The sequence below is a fragment of the Dermacentor albipictus genome, chromosome 1 (genome assembly GCF_038994185.2).
Source record: "Dermacentor albipictus isolate Rhodes 1998 colony chromosome 1, USDA_Dalb.pri_finalv2, whole genome shotgun sequence".
In the NCBI taxonomy this organism is placed as follows: domain Eukaryota; kingdom Metazoa; phylum Arthropoda; class Arachnida; order Ixodida; family Ixodidae; genus Dermacentor; species Dermacentor albipictus.
Window position 1 is genome coordinate 509,783,024 of NC_091821.1, and position 24,480 is coordinate 509,807,503.

Sequence of the window (24,480 nt, forward strand, 5' to 3'; positions counted from 1 at the left end):
CCCTAGGGGACCTTCTTCACTACTATCTACTCTGGTCTCCTGAGTGACCGCGGGGCCCCTAAAAAAGCAACAGCGCGACCACCAAGTCGCCAGCCCACTTCTCGTGCCAGCATTTATTTATTTATTTATTTATTTATTTATTTATTTATTTATTTCACGTACATTTAAGGCCCGAAGGCGTTACAGAAAGGAGTGGAATCAAAAGAAGCAATGCAGTAAAAAGACAAACAAAAAGTATTAAAAAAAATAACAAAAGGCATTCTGAACAGTGGTCTTGAAGTTGGTAGAGTCGGTGATGAGTGCGATTGATGCGGGAAGGCAATTCCTGTCCGTGCTTGTCCTAGGTATGAATGAGTCACTGTACCGGTTTGCATGGCACAATGGCACGCCGATTTTAAGGCTGTGATCAGTGCGGGCAGAAATATTAGACGGAGGGGCAAGAAGGGTCTCTTTTAAAAGTTGGTTCAAGTGAAAAACTTTGTCAGAAAGGGAGAGACGGGAATATTTGCGGCGTGACGAAAGAGGCAAGTTAAGAGTTCACTTTATTGAAGAGATACTTGCATAGCGAGAATAATTAGATAAGACAAAGCGTGCACCGCGGTTTTGAATACTTTCAAGAGTAGAAACTAATGATGAATGAGTCGGATCCGTAATGGCTGAAGCATATTCCAATTTGGAGCGAACTAAGGTTTTGTAAAGAGTTAGCTTCAGGGAAGAAGGGGCAGAGCTAAAATTACGGCGCAAGTAACCAAGCATGCGGTTAGCGTTTTTAGTAACACAGTCAATGTGCGAGTGCCAAGAAAGGTTATTTTATATGTGAAGGCCGAGATACTTGTAAGAGCTGACTGACGCCACAGGTGCACCATTAATAAAGTAGGTGTGCGCGGCAGTGTTGCGAGATATACGCCGGGCCTTGCATTTATTTGAATTTAGTCTCATGCACCAATTATAACACCACTCAATTACGCGGTTAAGGTCATCCTGCAGCTCTTGGGAATCTGAAGGATTAGTAATTTTACGGTAAAGAACACAGTCATCCGCGAAAAGCTTTATGGAAGAGGAAAGAACGCAGTTCGGAAGATCGTTAATATAGATTGGAAAGAGAAGCGGACCCAGGACTGAGCCTTGAGGAACACCTGCTGGAACATTAGAAAACCGAGAATTACAGTTATTAGCGTTTACAAACTGCGTCCTGTTAAAAAGATTTTTTTTTTTATCCACTCGAGTACATTTACGTCCAAGTTAAGTTCCGTCAGCTTAAGCAGAAGTAAATCATGGGTCACAGAGTCAAAGGCTCTGGCAAAATCAAGAAATACGCAGTCAATGTCGGTACCTAGATCAGAAATTGCAAAGAGATCGTTAGTAAATGATAAGAGCTGTGTTTCACCGGAAAAGAACTTACGGAAACCATGTTGACAGGGGTTGAAAAAGGAGTTTGATTCTAAAAACTCAGCCAAATGTGAATATATTATATGCTCGAGAATTTTGCATTAAATGCTTGTTAGTGAGATAGGCCTGTAATTGCTGGGTAAGTGTGTGTTACCTGATTTGTGAACTGGAATCACCTTTCCCACGCACAAGTCGTGTGGAAGAACAGTCTGCTCTAATGACTGAGTGAAAATGTGTGACAAAATAACAGCAGAAATTATATTAGTACACTTCGAAATTTTTGAATTCAGGCAGTCTGGGCTGGCAGAGGAGGACGTTTCTTGATTGTTAATTAGGCAGTTAACACCAACCCAGCCAATAGAGATTGAATCCATGGGCGAAAAGCCAGAATTGGATACAAGCGGTAATCTATGTGACATTACGGTACCATGGGAAAAAAACGCATCATTAAATATATTACAGCGTTCTTCAGGAGCAACAGGTTCATCATTGGGGTATGTTAATCGGAATATTTTGCTTGGAGTACCGTTAACTATGGTCCAGAATTTTGGAGGATTAGTTTGCAAGATAGACGGAAGTGTAACAGAATAAAAATGCTGTTTCGCACTAGCGGCGGCTGCGTTGTAGTCACTCTCAGTGCGGTAGTAAGCGGACCAAGTAGCGTCGCTGCGTGAAGCTTTTGCGCGACGAAACAACCGCTTTATTTTGTTACGTAGTCGCTTCAAAAAGGGGTTGAACCAAGGGGACCGTGGCTTGTAAGGGGCTGTTCTTTGCGGTACGAAACGTTTGATTAGCGACAATTTATTTTTGAGAATGCACCAGTTTTCTTCAACACAGTGCTGATCGCAATTATCGATGTAAGAAGCTGCGAAATTTTCCATTTCAGCGGTAATGAAAGCCAAGTCGGCTTTGCTGTAATTGCCGATCACCTTCGTAGTTTTCTGAACAGGAGCCCGTGTGTCGATATGAAAAGTGAGTGCAAGGTGATCACTTAAGCCTTTTAAGTAAAGATTTGGGGAAACTGTGTGAGGGTTCGTAGTGAGAATCGGGTCTAGCATGTTAGATGAAGAGGCAGACACGCGCGGTGGTTTCAGTACAAGCTGAGTAAAGTGGAAGTCCAAACAAGTGCTTATAAACTGGGTACTGTGAGAAGACTGGGACGTTGCCGTGTCGTTATGCCAAATGATATCGGGAAAGTTGAAGTCACCAAGAAGAAAAAAGGGCGTATTAGGGTATCTGACAACTAATTTGTTCAATGCGTCATGAAGGTCATCGCAAAAGGATGTCGAAACAGTTGGATGGCGATAGCATGTGCAAAAACGGCATCTCTGTTGTCGAGTACAACACGCACGCAAACAAGTTCAAGTGGTGTTTCTATGGAAACCGAGTTCGAAGTGAGCGTTTCAGTAACTGCAATCAAGACACCTCCACCTGATCGCACACCACGATCGCAGCGATCACATGAATACACTTTGTCACAATAAAAAAATTCGGTATTTTTTACCGGAGCAGACAGCCATGTTTCGGTGAGACATACAATGTCAGCAGCGCATGAATCGACCACTGAGGACACTGTAGCACGTTTATTTAGTAGACTTCGCACGTTAGCGAAAAAAACTGATATGCTGTTATTACACTGCGCATGCGCTAGCTATGTCGAGCCATTTCCTTCGATAGCTTGACGCGACCGAACTGAAGAGCGTGCTGCACTTGGCATGTTGACTTCACATACATTGTCAGTGGTAGAACGGTAAACGTAGCACTTCTTGTTCAAAAATAACTTGTCTAGCCGTATTGACTATGTCTGGCCCGATGCCTTAGCAAAATCAAGTAGCTTTTTCCTAGACTGGCGCGTTGCTCGGCAAAAATCTTCGCCCACAGATACTCCGGTGGATTTCGGATTAGATTTTAGTGCCAGAATTTTATCCTTTAGTTTTGAGCAAGAAAATTTCATTACAATCGGGCGAGTCTTATTAGCAGTATACGAGCCAAGTCGGTGGGCTCTACATACCATATACTCGGGGATCTCAAACTTAAGATGATGGGATTAAAATTCACATACCAATTCTTCGGTCTGCACCCATGTTTCTGACGGAGTGTCAGAAATACCATAACATATTAAGTTATCACGGCGGGAGCGATCTTCTAGATCATGGAGACGTGTCCGGATCAGAGAGGTATTTTCAATTTTAACGGCGTGAGCTATAACAGCAGTTATGTCAGCTGAGGACGGGTTAAGCTCAAGTGATTCAACAAGCGATTCAACTGTCGTTAATCTAGTGGTTAAATCGGACACTTGATTAGTTAGTTGAGATTGCTTTTCTTTTAATTCGGCGAGACCATTCATTACCTCTGTGTGTCGTGTATCTATTTTTGCTGAAAGGGCAGAAATGGCTGCAAGAAGTTCTTTGTACTGCGTGTCGGTTGCGGGTCCCGGATTAAGTTGACGTCACCACATAGGATGAGTAGTCTTGCAGCAAACGCACATTCACACAGCGAGGCAAAAAATACACTTGGGCACGGGAAAAGAAGCAGACAGACGTTACTCGTACGTTTAGAGTAAAGAGACGGAGCTTCACAAACCTGCATGTAGAAGCAAAAAGGGTTTAGCGGCAACTGCATGGTTGCCGCTTTCCCGTGCACACTGAGAGTGGCCGGACGAAGGCAGCTGCTTAAGTAGAGCCAGAAGGGCGATGTCGCTCCTGGCGGCTGTGAATCCGTGTGCAAAGGTATGAAGATGGCGCCCTGGATTACTTGCTGGTACCAAAGATCTTTACTTGCGTCAGATAGCAGGACTGGCAGCGGTGTCGGTGGGTCATTAAAGATGAGCACTGGTGAAACCGCACATGCGCAGGTCGAGGGATACAGCCATGCTCCAAGACGCGCGATGAACTGCATGTAGAAGCAAAAAGGATTTAGCGGCGACTGCATGGTTGCCGCTTTCCCGTGCCTAATTGCCTTTTCCGTGCCTAAGCTTTAATTGAAGTGGATTCCGCCTCGTTTAAAACCACAACTTCTCACTTCCCTGTTTACTTCGACAACCTCGAAGGCTTTCCCTCGGCTCATTTTCCATATTGCCTCATTAGCACTGTCACGTGCAGGCACCTCCGACACCATGCGCACCACGATCTGCACCTGAGGGGATAGCTCGCGCAAGTCGTCCACCCCCTTCGCAGGCCAAGCGCTGGGCTAGTCCTGTCCCTTTCCTCTTTAGGACGTCATTTAGCCCACCTGCTACTATGACAAGGTTGCGCACGTGGGCATTTTCCGCTAGTTTCCAGTGTCCGCCCTGGAAATGTCCCTAACGCCACTCTTGTCACCTCTCACCCTCTCCAGAATTGCTTTTGAGCACCCAGCCAGGTTTGAGTCGCCGGCGGTAACCACCCTTTCACTCTCTCCTTCCTCGCTCTCCTTCCCTTTGTCCTTTTCCGCGTGATTTGGACTCGACAAGGGGCATTATCCCCTGGGCTCCTGCTTTTTCCGCGTGGCGGCCTCAAGGTAGGTGCCGCTTTTTCCAGCTAACCCTTCGTCACGCTTCATGCATTCCACGTACTTCGCTGACACTCCCTCGCCTGTCGCGTCGGGAGTCTGCGTTCCATTGTCACGCACATTCTCGTTCACAATGGCGGCCCTGTTCAGCTTTTCCTCGGCTGCTTCAAGTATCTTTTCAACTACCTTCCCTGCATCGCGCGCACTGTTTAGCTCATTTTTGAGCTCTTGCACCTGTTTCAGAAGCTCTTCCTGGAAAGCCTCCCTTTTCTGCAGCCTAGTATCGACATCACATTGTGGGCCGGTTGATTCGATGCCCTCTCTATTCTCATGCGTCTCCTCTTCTGCCTCGAGGGACCCCCCGCGCACTACTTGCTTTCCCGTCTCTCTCGCCATGTATTGCACGGCTTTTTGCAAATACTATAGTAATGCTACTATTGATGCAAACACTATAATGCTATAACCAATGCAGAGCGTGTGCCTTTTAGCAAAGACCGACACGCACAAGATCCAAATCCTCAAAACGTCGCAAAGCAACTCTCGCCACCGTTTCAAAAGCAATTAATGCCGCGGAGACCGAAGGTATGACACGATCTCGCACGCGCTCAACCAGGTGGCCGCGCTCTCACTTTCCTACCAAAACACGCACACTAAAACCACTAATAGCTATTTGTCTTCCCTCTTCCAAGCTACCATTTAAGGACTACTCAACGTCCCAACGGGCTGCACGTGTTGGAGCACGTGGCACGAAAGGACGCTCCAACCATCCTGCAAAACCGAATGTACACGAAGCACACCCGTGCACCCGAAATACGAGACAAAAAAAAAAGAAAGGAAAGCGAAAACCACCCAATTACTTTTTAAAGGCGAAAATTCTGCAAATAAAAAACAAGGACGCTCAAGCATGCACAAAAACTTATGATTGCGTCGTCGCTACGAAGACCCGAAAAGCACGTCCATTCGCGCGGTCGAGTGGCGTGCCACTTATCGAGGCAGCGCCGTACATTGCGAGGAGGGGGTCTTCTGTGTTTGCCGCAAGATGGCTCTGCCAGCACGACAAGCGCAGAATAAATGTAGCGGAAACGTACTTCGATACGCGTTTAACTGCGACTTCTTAATTTACATGCTCATAATTACCGGTATATACCGCAGTATAACTTTCTACGGCACGTTTCTACGGCAACACCGCATTCACTAGAGGCGCTTTTGTCCCGATTCGAAGCATCAAACTCAAAGCTGAGTGGTAGCGTCTATGTTTCGCACTCCGGAGAGCCTGGTTCGATTCCTACCCAGCCCATCTCGGGAGTTGTTTTTATTTATGAATTGCCTACCGTCATTTTTCGCTCACGGCCGCCGACGCCGACGACACCGGCTTTTCTGCGACACGAACTCCTTAACGCTCTCGCGGTAATATCGTCCTGGCAGGTTCTGGCAGCCCGAGGATAGCCTGAACCGTCCAGCCCGAGCAAAACGAACGCCCGGCGCAAGTGCGTAGCGTGGTGGGCGGAGCAACCCGAGAAAAACGAATATGCTCTGGCTGGCTCTGGCAGCCCGCGGGTAGCCAGAAGTGGAAAATCGAAGCCCAGTTATCAATCGAGCCGCCTGAAGTAGCTACTTCCCAGCTGTGCTAATGGGGGTGTTTTTCTAACCTTCCGCGGTGGGCGCAGTACGCCTAGAAGCACAGCGTTTCGCGTTCTACCCGGTTGGTGACCACGCATCGTTACGCAACTTCCGAAATAACACGAGTTGGTTATGGCACTTGGTAGAACAGTAAAGGAGCGATCCAAAAGAACTGTGATTCCGCAAATATACATTTCTCTATAATTCTTCTAGAGCTAATTCAAAAAACGCTACTAGAAATCTTTGTTTTGCACTTTAGCAGGTTAAGGAGGGACGCGGCTTTCACATTGCGAAAAATTGCCAAAAAATTCACTTTTATAACGTTTTTTCTATCTGATACCCAAATATCATCACTGTAAACCACTTAGAAGTGCTCTACAAAATTCGTTTTATCAGCCACGGTGGTGAAAAATCTCGCGGAAATCAAGAAAACAGCGTTTTTCAAGCCACAATATCTCCGGAACGGTGGGACCGAGCGCTGCCATCTTGGTCTCGTTGGAAAGCTCGTTTCTCCGTCTTCAAATTCGCCGTTTCAGCGATCTCCTCCATACAGAAACAAGCGCACAAAATGCAAATGATTGAAGGTCGTGCCGGAGTTTGCGATTGGCCGCGCCCGCCACGTGACTCCAGCGCGGTTCGCCATTGGTCCGGCGTTCGCGTCGTCTGCTCGGCTCTTTTCACCTCGCGAGTCTGGACGTCTCCACTCGCCGCAATCTCGACGTGTCAAAACGGGCGCAACGCGGACATCGCAGTAGCGTGGCCAATAGACCTCAGACTCTGCCCAGGCGGCGCTGCAGAAAAACCCGTCACAAGCGCCCCCATCGCAGCCTTGGCGCGAACTGCGTAGTGCAAGAAGAGCTGTGCGGCAAGCGAATATGCATAGGCCTCAATGGACCCTTCGTTTGGTTGTGTTGAGGCACGGTTTCCTCATAATCAAGCGCCTGGAAAGCTTCTTCTGCACATCCACGCTTTGGATAGGGAGGAAGTTCATCTGGGCGAAGTACGTGTACAATATAAAGAAAGTCTCAGGTGTTATTTCGGCGTGCTGCTACTCGCAAGTACAGAGAGCATCAGGCTTGTTTATAGGCATATCAGCATAACAATCTAAGCATTTCAAATTGGGCAACAAACAGAAAACGTTTTTCAAGGCAGCAAACAGCGTGTGAACATAACGAAAGTAAGCTTCTTATACAGTGCCTGCGCGCCGCATCTTCCTGCCTCGCAGGAGCTACAGCATCGCTCAGTACCTTTGAAATTTTCGCAGACGCTTCAAGCAACACACGCGCACAAATGAATGTAAATAAACGCAACTTTTTTTACACACGTGCGTTACTTCGCAATTACTCATCCAGTGCTCCTACAGCAACTGTATTATTCACATTTGACAAACGCACTCGAGCAGGCTCAGCACATTGCCGAACGTGCTTGTTGTATCGGCGCGGGACATATAAAATAACGAAACTAGAAATGAGCTCGCGATACAACGATGCTTTATAACAGGATTTTGAATTCATAAACGAACCAAATGTTTGTTTAAACTGACCTGTCAAATATCTCCGTTCTGCTTGTTGAGTCAAGCGGAGGCGGACGTCTGTTAACAGGTGGAAATATCGATGGCACATATGCAGGGTGGTTCGCAACGTTGTTTTTTCTGTTGCCAACGAAGTGGCGGCTGCAGATTCTTGAGTTTCGCTTGGTTGCCACCGTGCTACGTCAGGGCTACGCACGTAGCACAATTACAGCAGAACAACATTATCGCACATTCTCATGCGAGCCGCTGTGTTGTGGGGAATGCAAGTAATTCGATTACCCAACACGTTGAACGGCCCATATCCAACGCTCTCGGCTTTCCCCTTCATACGATCGCATTGGAAATCGGTAAAACTGAACGTTGTTATTCAGTCCTTCACCTTCATGGCAATTTACAACACAACAGTAGCGTCGATTGCGGCGTTTCTTCGTAGCGCGCGGAGCTATCGAGGTTGCCGTGGTTTCCGCGATCAGTCTGAGGAGTGAGCCAGCAAGCGCTTTATGGCAGCTCGGCGACGCGTCCGAGTAGCGGAGTAATTCAGAGCTCTCTGTCTGGGTGTTAAATGCGCAAAGCACTGCAATATGGACCAAAATCTAGTTAAATCGTTGTTTCGCAGTCGCTAGCTGCATAGGCAACTTAGCAAGGGAGTCAGTCTTGGCACTACTCAATTACTGCCTCTTCTCACCGGCAGGTGGCGCTAGGCGTCTTGCAAAACTCCAGAGTCTGACGTCCATCCCTACGCTTGTGGACGTTTCAGACTCGCGGCTACCGAGCATCAGCGACGCGGGCTACGCGACCAAGATTGACGCGCGGAATCCTCGGTTCAGCACTCGGTGTTTCGGAATTCATGGCGAAACACATCGCGCGCGCCATCCTCTGGCATACGGCTAAACATTTCGCGCATAGGTTGTCTCCGACTCGGCGACCATGCACATCGCGCGCGGACTTCTCAGACCCTCACCTAAGCATAATGTGCATCGCGCGAATAAGCGCGTCGAGGGTCGACTCCTCGAGCCCGCGACTAGGCATTTCGCGCGTCGTCATCTCGGGCGCGCAACCAAGCATATTGCGCGTTCACTTTATCGTCACGATAGCTCGTAGCAATATCTGTCGTACCACCCTTTCATAAAGAGAAAAGCATCATGAGCTCTGTTCATTAGGCCCCTTGGGCTGGCACAGACACCTGGCTGCAGAAGTGATCGAGGCATCATACAAAAGTAGAATTCTGGAAAGCACCTAGCAGCTGCATATCTATCACTGGCTTTCTGATTTTAAGTTCTACAGCCATTTTCAAGTAAAGATGACTTGGGAGGCTGCTGACACTCAGAGCCTTCATTCAGTAACATGGTCAATTCTACCAAAAAAAAAAACCCTCACTGATTGTACTGGAGATTGCTATCAATCAGGCAGCCTGCGGGCGGCGGCGGCGGCGGCAGCAGCAGCAGCAGCAGCAGCATATTCCCCACATTTCTATATCACCTGATTGATAGTGTGAATATGGTCTATTGTTGAGTAACCTTTACGGAATCTAGCTGCCTGGTCATTTTGCTTGACAGAAGTCTAAGGTGTTCCTGATTCTATTTGCGATTACCTTAGTAAATAGTTTGTAGGCAACGGACATTAAGCTGATTGGTCTATAATTTTTCAAGTCTTTGGCGTCCCTTTTCTTATGGATAAGGATTATGTTAGCGTTCTTCCAAGACTCCGGCACGCTCTAGGTCATGAGGCATTGCGTATACAGGGTGGCCAGTTTCTCTAGAACAATCTGCCCACCATCCTTCAACAAATCTGCTGTTACCTGATTCTCCCCAGCTGCCGTCCCCCTTTGCATAGCTCTCAAGCCTTTCTTCACTTCTTCCGGTGTTACTTGCGGAATTTCGAATTCCTCTAGGCTATTCTCTCTTCCATTATCGTTGTGGGTACCACTGGTACTGTATAAATCTCTATAGAACTCCTCAGCCACTTGAACCATCTCATCCATATTAGTAATTATATTGCCCGCTTTGTCTCTTAACGCATACATCTGATTCTTGCCAATTCCTAGTTTCTTCGTCACTGTTTTTAGGCTTCCTCCGTTCCTGAGAGCATGTTCAATTCTATCCATAGTAACTTCCTTATGTCAGCTGTCTTACGCTTATTGATTAACATCGAGAGGTCTGCCAGTTCTATTCTAGCTGTAGGGTTAGAGCCTTTCATACATCGGCGTTTTTTGATCAGATCTTTCGTCTCCTGCGATAGCTTACTGGTATCCTGTCTAACGGAGTTGCCACCGACTTCTGTTGCAAACTCCTTAATCATGCCCAGAAGATTGTCGTTCATTGCTTCAACACTAAGGTCCTCTTCCTGAGTTAAAGCCGAAAACCTGTTCTGTAGCTTGATCTGGAATTGCTCTATTTTCCCTCTTACCGCTAACTCATTGATCGGCTTCTTGTGTACCAGTTTCTTCCTTTTCCTCCTAAGTCTAGGCTAATTCGAGTTGTTACCATCCTATGGTCACTGCAGCGCACCTTGCCTAGCACGTCCACATCTTGTATGATGTCAAGGTTAGCACAGAGTCTGAAGTCTATTTCATTTCTAGTCTCGCCGTTCGGGCTCCTCCACGTCCACTTTCGGCTATCCCGCTTGTGGAAGAAGGTATTCGTTAGCTCTCCGCTGCTATTCCTATTGCCTATGCCATATTCCCCCACTGACTTGTCTCCAGCCTGCTTCTTGCCTACAGTGTATTTTGTTTTCACTTTACACATCGCCTATTCCATGTCTTCATAGCAGCTTTTGACTTCCTCGTCATCATGGCTGCATGTAGGGGCGTAGACCTGTATGACCTTCATTTTGTACCTCTTATTAAGTTTCACAACAAGACCTGCTACCCTCTCGTTAATGCTATAGAATTCCTGTATTTTACCAGCTATATTGTTATTAATCAGGAATCCCACTCCTAGTTCTCTTCTCTCCGCTAAAACTAAACTAGAACTAAAATACGACATAGAAAATACCAAGCAGCGTAGTATCCATGTATTCGAACCATTGAAGAGGTAATGACCGAACATTTTTAAGCCCTTTTTGCTTTCTTTAAATGAAGACGCGGTACCTCTAAACCCTATAAAAAATAATGCCAGGCCTCAGGGCACCCTGAATTATTCAATTTAGCTTATTACTGGCAGTCTCGGTTTGGTTTCTACCGTGTTGAGACGTCATTGCATATTACGTCGTCACGTCAAGGCAGGGCGTTGTGGCGGCTGCCGCAACGTGATTTGCACATCGTGGCAAAATTTAAAAAAAAGATTCAAATTTATATAATGTACATTTTTGCTTATGCTGGCTCTGAAAACACTGCGTTGGTGAAACCCGCACAAATGCGTCACTTTATTCGAGATTCGATACCTAAGTTCCCTTGTAGCACCATTTTTCTTCACTGCACGAGTGCTTTCCTTCTCGCAATGTGATAGCGGAGAGATAAAGAAGACAATCTACTAGAAACGATGAAGCTTATCACGGGGGAGTTTCTGGCGTGGAAGGTTTTTATGCCATTTCCGGTGAAGGCTGCCACTCAACGAAGCATAGCGCAACAAATATGAGCGAGCGAGAAGGGGCGCCAAACAAGGTTGCTCGAAAGGCGTCGCTGCCCTGAATATGCGAATGATTTCAAAAGCAAGCGGCAGCGCATTCTACGCAGTGTTATCGCAAATGGTGCATCCCCGTGTCACCCTCGCAGCCGCTGCGCTGAGCATTTGCGATCAGGAAGAGCGAGAATTATATATTTAAATGAATGCTCCAGTCCTACGTGGTGCTGCCCTCGCTTGCTCAGGAGCGCATGGAAGAACGGGAACGTGTGACGCTGACTTCTTCAAGGTATCGCAAATGCGGAATTGTCTAACCGGCGGAGTTGTACCGACCGCGTTTAGAAGTTTGTCAGATGCCACGTTTAAATGTATGGGTGCCATTGGCAAGTAAAGTAACTTGTGAACATGGTGGTTAGCTCCCGAGACATTTATGAGAAGCCCTTTCTATAAACGGAAAAAGAAATAGTGCTGTGAGATCATGCATCGACTCAGTAGAACATGTAGTTGTTTTTAACGGTGGAGTAGCCTTCCGAGAGTGCAGTGATGTGCTTGTCAGTAACGAAAACGAGTGTTCGCCGGACGCACGGTTAATACAGCAAATGTACATGCATTGGCTTTGCGAGCCTTTTTTTTTCCCTATTGGTATTCAGAAACATAATCGTCACCAGTGTGGTGGGGCAGGTTACAGAGAACACAACATATTTGAACATATATATTTCATGCATCACCTCTCCACAGCATAACCACAAGCGCATATAAAGTGTTGCACTCACCGCAACCAGAGACAAATTTAAGCTGCGATAATGTATGGCAGAAAGAGCACAGCGCCATGGCACTTACACGGAACAATGTTTATCTGTGATGCATATAGAGGCGTGCGCGGAAAGCAGGAGAAGCGTCTTGTCAGACAAGCATCGCTTTGCAGTCCAACTGCCAACAAGGAGCACTTAAAAAACTGAACTGATTCACGTGTTCATCTCACTTGGTTTCGGCGCATAAACAGGGGACCAACGCAAGACTAACCTAATGTAGACTGTTTAAATGATTTCGCACAACATTGCAAAAAGAGACTACACTAGCAAGCCGAATAGTTTCTGCAGAGGCCTTTACAAATGTGGCGTGATTGGAAGTAGGCTGAGGAGAATACGTGTTTTCCATGCAATGCCACACAAAAGCCAGCTGTACGCGCGGGCGCTCGCTTGCCTGTGTGGCTGGGTGCAGCGGTGCGGACAGCACGTGCCACATATGGATGCTCTTAACAAACTAAGATTGCAATGGCGCAAGTCTAACCCGAAAAGAAATTCAACGCTTTTTCACTGCAACGCCCGCCGTATAGGAAAAAATCTCAACCTTGTTATATAGTTTATTTCGCAGCATGATAAACATTAGGCCGTTATTGCAGCCGCTAAAGCATGGCTGAGAAGAGGCAGTTAGCATATCTGTATATCACATTATATCCCGGCCACGTGCATCTTATTCTCGTGCTAGAAGCGCTGCCCATTTTGTCAAGAAATAACTCCCCTTGTCTACACTATGTGAGTTCATATGCAGCGTAGCGTATGCTGAAGCACTTCTGCCGATGGAATTCTCGCTTATTGTCGGTGTGATTTATTTGCCACCAGACACAGCCACTGGCTGTTTTCATGAAAAGCTTCAGGAAGTTATCCCTGTCAAGGACTGGCCGTAACCAGGTTATAATTATTGGATTTATAAATATTCCTGCCTTCAGCGCTAGCCACAAATAATATATTTACCTAATAAGCTTGTAGCGGCAGCAGCATCGGCGTCGCACGAGAGATGACGTAGACGCTCGCGTCTACACGAGGCACGAGCGGCTGGCACGCTCCGGCACGGCCTAGCGTTCCGAAGGACATTATTAAAAAGAATGCTGCGCTAAGAGATCGACTGTCGGTTCTTCCTCTCCTGCGGATGCTGGGGTTTGGAGTTGGGTCTGTGCGACTCTTCGGGGGGTGAAGAACAAGAAGTTCCGACTTGGTGGGGGAGCACGCGAGACCTATTGCCATAGCCGGCTCCACCACAACATTGGCCCCTGCTTGTAAGGTCACCTCCATGTCGCCTATGCTGCCTGTAGTGGTCCACAAGGTAATATCATCTGCATACAGGAAGTGCGAGAGGTTGGGAATAAATAAATATAATAAATGTTTACCACCACCACCACCACCTCTCCTGCGAGAGCCCGAGACTTTGCCGGTCTACGTGGTCGCTCGTCGCCACAGCTTGGTGACCCGGACGTGATACTGCCATACGCTCCTATGGTAGAGACGACCATGGACCAAACCAACGCTACGAGAGCTCAAGGCCAGAACCCTTCCGAGGAACGCGGTGAGCCCTCCTGTTCGGCCATCACTGTCCGCCACTGTCCGCCTCCCACAGTACTGGGACCGGCATCCTTCGGCGTGGTTTCCTCAGGCCGAAGCGCAATTTCAAGTCGCTGGTATCCGCACTAAAGCCTCGAAGTTCCATTACGCCGTCGTTGCGCTCTCGCCCGCCGCCATTGACGAGGTAGCAGATTTGTTGAACTCCCCATTGTCTGCCGCCGCCTATGACGATCTCAAGGCAGCACTGCTACAGCGCACAGCAGCTTCACTGCGTTCTCGCATCCAGCAGCTTCTGTCCGCTGAAGAACTCGGCGACCGACGCCCTATAGTCAACTTCTTCGCCGAATGAGCCAGTTGCTCGGAAACAACGCGAGATCCATCGACGACACGCTGTTGCGCGAATTGTTTTTGCAACGACTCCCGGCTAACGTGCAGATGGTCCTGGCGACAGCCTTTACCATGGACCTTACCGGAATTGCTGCTTTGGCCGACAAAATCATGGAAGTAGCCACCCCAACCATTGCAGCCACGGCACCGTCTCCGGGTGACAATACAACTGCTCTGAAAACTCTTCCCTGCTCTTCCGCAGTGCAATCTCTGCTCGACTCCTTATGTGACCGCCTGGAACGCATCTGTGGAGCGGAACATCGCCGCACGTCTCGTCGCCCACGCAGCCGTAGTTCCAGCAGGTCAATGAAACCTCAACAACAACGCCTGGCGTTGACCAGCGGCGGAGCAGAGCGGACGTACCTTACATCGGCTCCGAGAATTTTTCACCGAGATGGCGGATATTTCACCGCAAATGGCCTGAAACCGGTTCCCAAAGGTCAGTGCAGGTGCCCGGCACCCGTCTTCACCTTTCTTCGGAACTTTACGAGCGGACCTTGTGCGCTAGAAGCGCTTTTCTATCTGACGCGGCGGCCGCCGCGCTATAGGCCTACTTTACGCCTAACGCAACGAGTGTCTCGCCACGACAGCCGGTTAGGTCTTGGCCTACCGGCGTCTGTTCCGACGCCGCTCAGCGCCATGCAGCCGTCCTTGGAGATGGCTTACTGTGTCGAGGGAGAAAATATCACCCCAGAGGAGTTCGCAAGTGACCCAAGGTGGCAGAGGGCCTTTGAAGCCCGGAAGGCTGCCTACCCCAAGCTCCAACACCTGGCGCCGAGTCCGCTCCCGGCGCCATCGGCCGGTTCTACCGGCAGTTCTTCTAGTTCAACCACCCCGCCGACGGCTCCGCTGACTTCCGGCAAGTCAAAAAGGCACGCTCCTCTACCCAAGCTACCCAAAACGGACCTCAAGGTCATATTCCGACCCGGCGGCGGACTGTGCGTGCGACAGTGCAACGGCGGAGTGCTCCTCCCACTCGTGTGCGCGAACGCCCGCATTGACTATAACACCGCCCGGCAGGAGGACAAACCGCGCCTGAACCCATTCAACAGCTCGTTCACGATCAGTACCCCTGCGGAGGACCGAGCGAAGAGGTGGTATGTGGCTGTGGACTCTTTGATACTAGACACCGTGCAATATCCACTCCGCGCTTACGTGGCCGCCCCTGACGATGCGGTACGTGGCATCATTTACAATGCGCTATACAATCAAAATCCAGAAGAAATCATCCAAGATTTGGTAGCTATGAATAAGAGCTCCCAGTACACGATCACTGACGCAAGACCTCTGGGCAAAACCAAGTCTATCTTAATCACCTTCATCAATGTGCAAGCGTTCCCGAAGCAGCTGAACTTCTATGGGACTCTATATGCCTGCCATCATTTCAAGGCCAAAGTGGAGGCATGCCACAACTGCTGGAGGGCAGGGCACAGAGTGGACGTGTGTCCGCACCCCAACAGCAACCGCTGCCCACGATGCGGAGTAGAGCATCAACTCGTCGAACCACCCACCTGTAACGCCAAGTGCATCCTCTGTGGAGAGGCGCACTTCACGGGGTGCAAAAAGTGTAAGGTGCGGTTTGACCGCACCGGCAAGACCAAGTCTCCACCCGCCACCGTCAAGGTGGCTTTGATCGAGAAAAAGGCTACCCCCGACTCCACCCAACAACACAGCTCTCGCAGTCGCACGAGGCTGCTCTCGGACCCCCAGAAGAAGTCGGACAGGGCATCTCGCTCCAGGACGCAGTCCAGGTCCAGATCCCAATCCACCACCGGGCGCGGCCGGACCAGGAGCCGCTCCACCTCCTACTCCCCTCTACCTGGGACGGAGATTCAGTCCACGAAACAGGTGAGCTGGGAGCTGCGGTCTTCTTCTCTCGAGCGGGAAAATAAGGAGCTCAGGGCCCAGCTTCAGAAACAAAGTGCCGTAATCGCCGAACTACGTGAACAAATTCAATCACTGCTTAAGCGCGACATGCATACGCGCAGAACCGACTCTCCTAGTCCCCCACCCGCCGCTAGGGCTCCCTCTGTCAGAACCCCCTCTGCGCCGCAGGCATCTAACCTTCCGTAACAAGCAACGTCCCCCACCAGGAATCCCCCCCAGAAGCGCCGTGCGCACGCCCTGCGCGGACTGACGGTAGCGGAGAAAATTCCCAAAACGGGGCTACTTCCATGACAGACTTTGCAAACGCTATCCAAAGCATGCAACAAAGCCTCATAGCCATGCAGAAAGACAATGCCGCCTGGATGGCAAATATAGCTAATAGACTCACGGCGCTCGAGAAATGGCAGGGCACTCAGGAAGCAACCGTGTCTCAGATACAAACTCAGCTCAATGGGCTGCTGGCTTCAAATTCTACAACCTCGGTCTCCGTAGCCGAGTCCCTTCGCAGTCATCATCATGGCAGCACGGCCTAACGGGGCCGTGGTATGGCAGTGGAACTGCCAGAGTTACAGGGCTAAGCGCAGCAACCTCCAACTCCACCTACAGTCCCTGCCCACAGATCAAATGCCCACAATCATAGCACTTCAAGAAACACAAGGGCCCGCAAAGCTCCTTAATTACACACCTTTTGAGATAGCCAATGCGACCTCCAGCAGGGTAGCCACATTGGTACACCGAAATTATACAGCTACGCTCCATCCACTTGATATTCCGGACATTGATGTAGTGCTCATAGAACTTCTTCCCCAACACAGACACGACACCAGTCTGTTTGTGCTCAACATCTACAACCCTCCCAAGGGCCCTGCATCCCCGCTAGTTACGGCGATACGTAAAACCTTAGACATTTGCGGAAGGAACCCATTAGTAATAGTGGGCGACTTCAACGCAAACCACACTGCCTAGGGATACAGAAAGAACTGCCGGAAGGGTACCACGCTATGGACGCTCATCCAAAATGAGGGGCTCTCGCTCCTCAACGATCTTAATTTTCCCACAAGGATCGGCAACAGTGTCCAACATAACACAAACCCGGACCTTACTCTCACTAAGCACATACCCAATGGTACATAGCTCAATACGTTCAACTCATTGGGCAGTGACCACTTCATCCTTAGCACCTAAATCCCTACCCGTACGCTCTCCAAGGCACAACGCCGCCAAGTCGCCATCACTGACTGGGACAGGTTTCGAAGGATTAGAGCAGCCGCACCTGAAACCATCGATAACCTGGACACGTGGGTGCAGCAACTAATGGCAGATACCACAATGGCCACATCCCAGGTACCAACCGCGTCAGACTCAGAACTCGCAGACAGTAGGCTATTACACATGTGGGAGGCACACAACAGTTTACAGAAACGCTGGCTAGCAAAAAAGCACAATCGAAAACTCAAAAACCGAATCGCGGCCCTTGTCAGGGAAATAGAAGAGCACGCAACACACCTAACACGCCAACAGTGGGGGCAGCTCTGCGACCGCATGAGTGTGAATTTAGTCCTAAAGGACACGTGGTCATTTCTGCGATGCCTGCTAAACCCCGAAAATAACAAGATCCAACAGCGCAAGAGTCTTTCGCGGCTGCTGCACAGCAACCCCGCGGAAGACAAAGCACTACTGGACTCTCTGCAAACCCTATATCTGGCGGACCGCACAAGGGTCCCCTTACCTCCTCACACCGGCCAGGACAATCTAGAACTAGGTGCAGACATCACTGTCTGGGAAGTCCGCGCAGCCTTACATAAGCTCAGAACCACATCCGCTCCAGGGGAGGATAACATCACGAACAAAGCCCTTCGAAACCTTGATGACAGGTCGATACAGGCGATAACCCAACTCTTTAACTCGCACTGGGCCGCAGGAACCCTCCCACCACAGTGGACCCATGCAAAGATAACCTTTATTCCCAAGCCAGGCAAGCCGCTAGATCTAAAAAACCTACGTCCGATTTCACTCAATTCATGTCTAGGTAAGCTCTTCGAACATGTCATACTAGAAAGACTCCAACAGCATATGCAAACACATAATCTCTTCCCTCATACAATTATTGGCTTCCGCGGGCATTTATCCACGCAAGACATCATGCTTCAGCTCTCTGAAGAAGTCCTGCACTCCCGGCATGCCAAACGCACAAGAGCCATACTAGCACTCGACTTGACCAAGGCTTTTGACAATGTGGAACATACCGCAGTGCTGAACGCCTTATCTGATCTACACGTACGCGGGAGAACTCACGCCTATGTCACAGCTTTCCTACAGGCCAGGACTGCGGTCCTTACTGTGGGAGAATTGACAACAGACAAGGTTCAATTGGGTAGCAGAGGCACACCGCAAGGGTCAGTGCTCTCGCCACTCCTCTTCAACCTTACTCTCATTCCCATGGCCATAGACCTGGCAAATATTCCCAACCTCTCGCACTCCCTGTATGCAGATGATATTACCTTGTGGACCACTACAGACAGCATAGGCGACATGGAGGCGACCTTACAAGCAGGGGCCGATGTGGTGGTGGAGCGGGCTATGGCAATAGGTCTCGCGTGCTCCCCCACCAAGTCGGAACTTCTTGTTCTTCACTCCCCCCCCCCCCCCCCGAAGAGTCGCACAGACCCAACTCCAAACCCCAGCATCCGTATCCACATGAAGACGTATTCCATTCCAGAGGTCACACAGCTATGAGTGCTTGGCATGGTCATGCAGAACAACGGCAGACATACGGCGACCTTGAACAACCTCACCACCACAGTACACCACACTATGCGCCTGATTAAGCGGATAGCCAATAGACACAATAGGATGAGAGAGCATGACTTGAGAAAGTTAGTGCAGGCTTTTGTCATAAGCAGAGTCCTATACTCGCTCCCATACCTACATCTCAACCGGACGAAAACGGAAAAAGTGGATGCCCTTATACGTCAAGCGTATAAGACTGCACTTAACCTCCCCAGGCACACGCCAAAGGAGCGCCTCCTTCGCATGGGGGTACATACCACATTTGATGAGCTCACGGAAGCCCATCGCACAGCCCAAATTGAGAGGCTGTCCTCTACCACCACAGGTCGGTACATCCTGGACAAACTAGGACTAATACCGACTTCCAAGGCCCATCAGACATGCCCTTTACCATCGGACATACAAAACTGCATCACTATTCTTCCCCTGCCTAAAAACATGCACCCCGTGCATCACGAGGCACGCAGGCAGACCAGGGCAAAAGCCCTCTACAAACAACACCAACAAGACCACCTCACCGTGTGTGTCGACGCCGCTAGTTACCCACAGAAATCAGCCTATGCCGTAAGTGCAGTGTCCCATCAACTTGGTTACATCACAGCTGCCACAATACACGCGCGTACGTCCATAGAGGCGGAGGAGGCTGCCATAGCGCTGGCCATCTCAACCACCGCTGCCGAGGTTATCCTTAGTGATTCCAAAACTGCAATCTGCAACTACTCGAAAGGCCGAGTTCATGGACCGGCACTGAAAATTCTCAATCATCAGACCCCCGTCAGACCAATTAAGCTCATCTGGGTGACCGCGCACGCAGGCCATCCAGGTAATGAGATGGCCCATTCTATCGCTCGAGTAGCCGTCAACCGAGCCACGCCGTCCGATGACCTGGATAACGCCAGAGACCGATTGGTCGAATATCACCAGATCACCCTCCACTACCGCGAAATACGGTTGAGATACCCTTCCCCAGATAAATCCTTAGCGAAATTCCAACAAAGTACCTGGCGCAAGCTTCAGGCACAAACTTTTCTTTCTCCAGCTTTTCTCGCCCTGGTTCATCCAGGCCTATATCAACAGCGCTGTGATGGAAGTACGCTCTGCGGCGCGCCTAGAGCTAACTTCCATCACATTATGTTCTTATGCCCTGAGCTCCAGCCACCCTCTGAGTGGCAACTCACTGACGTCGAGGGATGGGAGACCGCGGTGTCTAGCTCCAACCCAGCCGACCAAATACGGCTGGTGGACTGGGCTCTGAGGGTCGCCGAGGGCCACAAACTCCCGGACACCCTACGCGCTCCTGAGCCCCCTCACAAGTAATGTTGTAAAAAGGCTCAAGCAATAAATGTTTACCACCACTACCACCTGGCGTTTGCTACTACCACCGCCGTTTTGGAAAGGACGCTCGTCATTGTCAGCGTCCCTGCGCTTGGCAGGGAAACAGGCCGGCCGACCTCTAACGGCGGCGAGTGGTCCGACCCAACAGATAATTAAGTCGCCTTTTCTACGTGACGGACAGAGTTACAGGACAACGATTCTTAGTCGACACAGGTGCTGACGTCAGCATTATCCCCGCCCAACACTCCGACCGAAAAGCGACACCTGTCTCGTTCTTGCAAGCCGTCAACGGCACCAGGATTTCAGTTTCCTCGTCACGCTCCATCATGCTAAACCTTGGCCTTCGACGAGCGTTCCGCTGGATTTTCCTGGCTGCAGACGTCCGTCATGCAGTAATTGGAGCAGACTTCTTGCATAACTGCGGACTCCTTGTGGACATCCAACGACGCCGTCTCATCGACTCCGTGACCTAGCTATCCGTTCCCGGCGTCGCATCATCAGGCACATCGCCCATAGCGCCTATTCCTGCCATGTTGGACGAACCTTTCGCCGCGCTCCTACGCGAGTTTCCCACTTTGATGTGCCTGCCGTACTGGACGCAACTGGTACAACACGATGTGTGCCATCACATCGTCACCTCCGGCTCACCGGTCTACTTCCGACCCCGGCGATAGTCCCCGGAGGAACTCAAGATCGCTCGCGCGGAGTTCGAACACATGCTGCAACTTGGCATCATCCGCGCTTCCTGCAGTAACTGGGCATCACCATTTCACATGGTGCCTAAGAAGACGGGAGACTGGCGCCCATGCGGCGATTACCGGGCACTAAACAACGTCACAGTTCCTGATCGCTACCCTCTGCCGAACATTCAGGACTTCACGGTGGCGTTGCACGGTGCGACGATCTTTTCTAAGATCGATCTCGTTCGCGCCTACCATCAACTACCGGTCGCTGAAGAAGGCATTCCAAAGACCGCCATCACCACACCCTTCGGCCTTTTCGAATTTCTCCGCATGCCTTTCGGTTTACGGAACGTGGGCCAATCCTTTCAGCGTTTTATCGATTCCGTCACCCGAGGTTTGCCTTTCGTTTTTGCATACATTGACGACCTTCTCGTCGCAAGCTCTTCGGCAGACGAACATCTTCACCACTTGCGGATTTTGTTTTGTCATGTTGATGACAATAGGAATTGTCATCAACACCGCCAAGAGTGAATACGGTAAACCCGAACTCGAGTTCTTCGGTCATATCGTCGACGCTAACGGCATTCGACCTCTGCCGTCCAAGATACGCGTCATCGAAAACCTTCCCCAACTGACCACACTCACCAAGCTTCGCCAATTTATCGGATTCGTCAATTTCTACCGCCGATTCATTCCCGAGTGCGCACGACTTATGGCTCCGCTAGACGCTCTCCTGATAAACAAACGCAAACAAGTGCTTCAGTGGACTGAAGAGGCCACCGACGCTTTCACACGAGCCAAGTGTGCCCTCGCCGACGCCACGCTGCTTAGACACCGAAAGCCAGACGCACCCACTGACATCATGACCGATGCTTCAAACACCGCCGTTGGTGCCGTTCTGCAGCAATTCATCGACAATGCATGGCATCCACTCGCTTTTTTTCTCCAAGAAACTGAAGCCTGCGCAGTCCCGCTACAGCGTTTTCGGCCGTGAATTACTCGCTGTTTACCTGGCTATCAAGCATTTTCGCCATTTTTCGCCATTTAAGCATTTCGACACTTCTAACGACACACCTAGACCATACATTCCGGCATCCCTTCGCAGACGTCTATTCGAAACCGTGCACAACCTGTCGCACCCTGGCATACGCGCGACACAGAAGCTTCTTTCCGGTCGTTTCGTTTGGCCTCGGCTAAACGCCCAAGTTCGCGATTGGGTTCGCTGCTGTTTGTCGTGTCAACGTTCGAAGATCCAGCGTCACCCCATTTCGCCTGCCAAGTCTTTTCTTCCACCGGATGTTCGTTTTGACACCATACACCTGGACCTCATCGGCCCTCTCCCACCTTCGAAAGTTTACTGCTACATACTGACATGCATCGACCGTTATACACGGTGGCCAGAAGCTACACCTATATCTGACATCTCAGCGCCCACTGTGGCAGCAGCTTTCGTGTCTACGTGGATCGCAAGGTTCGGCTGCACATCCACAATAATCACAGATCGCGGTCGGCAGTTTGACTCGGCACTTTTCAACGAGCTACTCAAGGTCGTGAATATTTTGACGTTTCAATACTTCGCATTTTGTACTTGACTCTAGTGAAGTGTCATCTTTTGTACCATGTAGAATCGTGCGGTTTGACATACAATTCCTAGCTTGAACCAGTACGATGGTTGCAAAAACGAGCTGTACGAAAGTTAACTTTCTCGCGATACTATGAACCAAGCAAACCCCTGCTTTCTATGCTTGAAAGCTTGTCTTTTGATTTCGTATGACAAATAAGATTAGCCACACGTATTCACAATGTTATGAGATGCCCAACGAGCTATTCCCTATTTCGGTACTCTGCACACCACAACGCCTAAGAGCCAAACCTTTGTTAAACTAAATATGCTTCCAATAAAACACCTCTGGCAAGCGATTGGTACACTATGCTTTAGCGAAAGTCTGGAATGATATTCCGTTTTATGCACGAAAACTCGGAGAACTTGCTGAGTGCAATGAAAAAATTATTATTTCGAAGTAATTATTTCTCCTTCATGGACTGATAGATATTTGCGTTCTTGTTTTGTTAAACCATGTACAACAATTGTTTCATTAGGTTTCTCTTCTATTTATTGTGAACTGTAATTTTCCTGTTCTTATTGTTAACTTACCGAAAAGACTAATATTAGTACTCATAAAATAAGTTTTCATTTGCAAATTTACCTACTACTATTATTCAGTTATTCTTGTGTTCATTGCGAAGTGCTGTATTTTCCTGTATTCATTGTTACTCAGTGCGACTATACTTATTACTGGACTCATTACTAGCATTACTTTACACCAGTTTCTCTTATGCCTATGTCTAAATGGGCCTCGTACTCGCCATTGGCTATGGGACCATACAAGTTGTGCGCATCTTGTGTAATGAAATGTGTGTGTGTGTGTGTGTGTGTATGTGTGTGTGTGTGCAATAAAGAAATAAAGACTCGCGCTGGTCTGGCGTGGCGAGAGCAACTTGTGTCGCTCAAAAAGTGGTGGCCCATCATATCAACGTGGGAGCTGTATATTCTGCCTGAAGCACCCATTACACCATGCCCATTGTACCGCCTGGGACGCAATCCGTTTTTGGTATTTCAAATGCCCGCGATAGTTCATTGCATCCTCAAATTTTACCAACATTTTCTTCTATTGTCTATCATTTGTTCGTGGCTTTAACAATCACCTCATCTCAGCATGGGTATCGCCAAAACTACTCCTGCGAAACACAACTAATATCGTTTATACAAAACATTTCTTGCTTTTTAGACAAAGGCCAAGTCATTGACTGTATCTTTCTAGATTTTGCGAAAGCGTTTGACAAGGTGTCTCATCACTTACTGCTTAAACTTAGTACTCTTAATATTGACCCTAATATTCTGAAATGGATAGAATGTTTTCTCAACAACCGTACCCAGTTTGTAACAGCTAACGATTCCGCATCCCCGCACTGCGCCGTGGAATCAGGTGTTCCTCAAGGCTCCGTGTTGGGACCGTTATTATTTCTAATTTATATAAATGACTTACCTGCCGTAGTTAGTTCTATTAAACTTTTCGCTGACGATTGCGTTCTATACCCTGAAATAACTAATCAGCATGATAACTTTATGCTTCAGAAAGCTTTAGATAACATTTAAAGGTGGTGCTCACAATGGCTGATGTTCTTAAATCCGACTAAATGCAAAATTATGTCTTTCTCACGTCGCTCGAACTCACCAACTCCTTTCGGCTATATTATCAATGAAACCAACCTGGAGAACGTGACTTCCTATAAATATCTTGGAATCCAGCTAAACAGTAATCTTTTGTGGCATGCGCACATCGAATATATCACGAACACTGCAAACAGATCTCTTGGCTACATTCGCAGGAATTTCTCAAAAGCTCCACCCCATTTGAAGTTACTGCTCTACAAAACACTAACTAGACCGAAGCTAGAGTACGCGCCAT

At 49.1% G+C, this 24,480-nt stretch overlaps 1 protein-coding gene across 3 annotated transcripts in view; it reads left to right on the forward strand.

The window, feature by feature from the left end:
* The window catches only part of LOC135913374 (chitinase-3-like protein 2), a 303,766-nt gene that overhangs the window by 10,688 nt on the left and 268,598 nt on the right, over positions 1-24,480 (forward strand). The window contains exon 1 of one of the 3 annotated variants that reach the window (XM_070532609.1): positions 11,777-11,878. The exons of 1 other annotated variant lie outside the window; for it this stretch is intronic. In XM_070532609.1, coding sequence (XP_070388710.1) covers positions 11,792-11,878 — 87 coding nt within the window. In that variant the 5' untranslated portion in view covers positions 11,777-11,791. Of the gene's footprint in view, positions 1-11,776; positions 11,879-22,534; positions 22,558-24,480 lie in introns of those variants that run through there. One more of the 3 variants, XM_070532610.1, reaches the window with a different exon arrangement.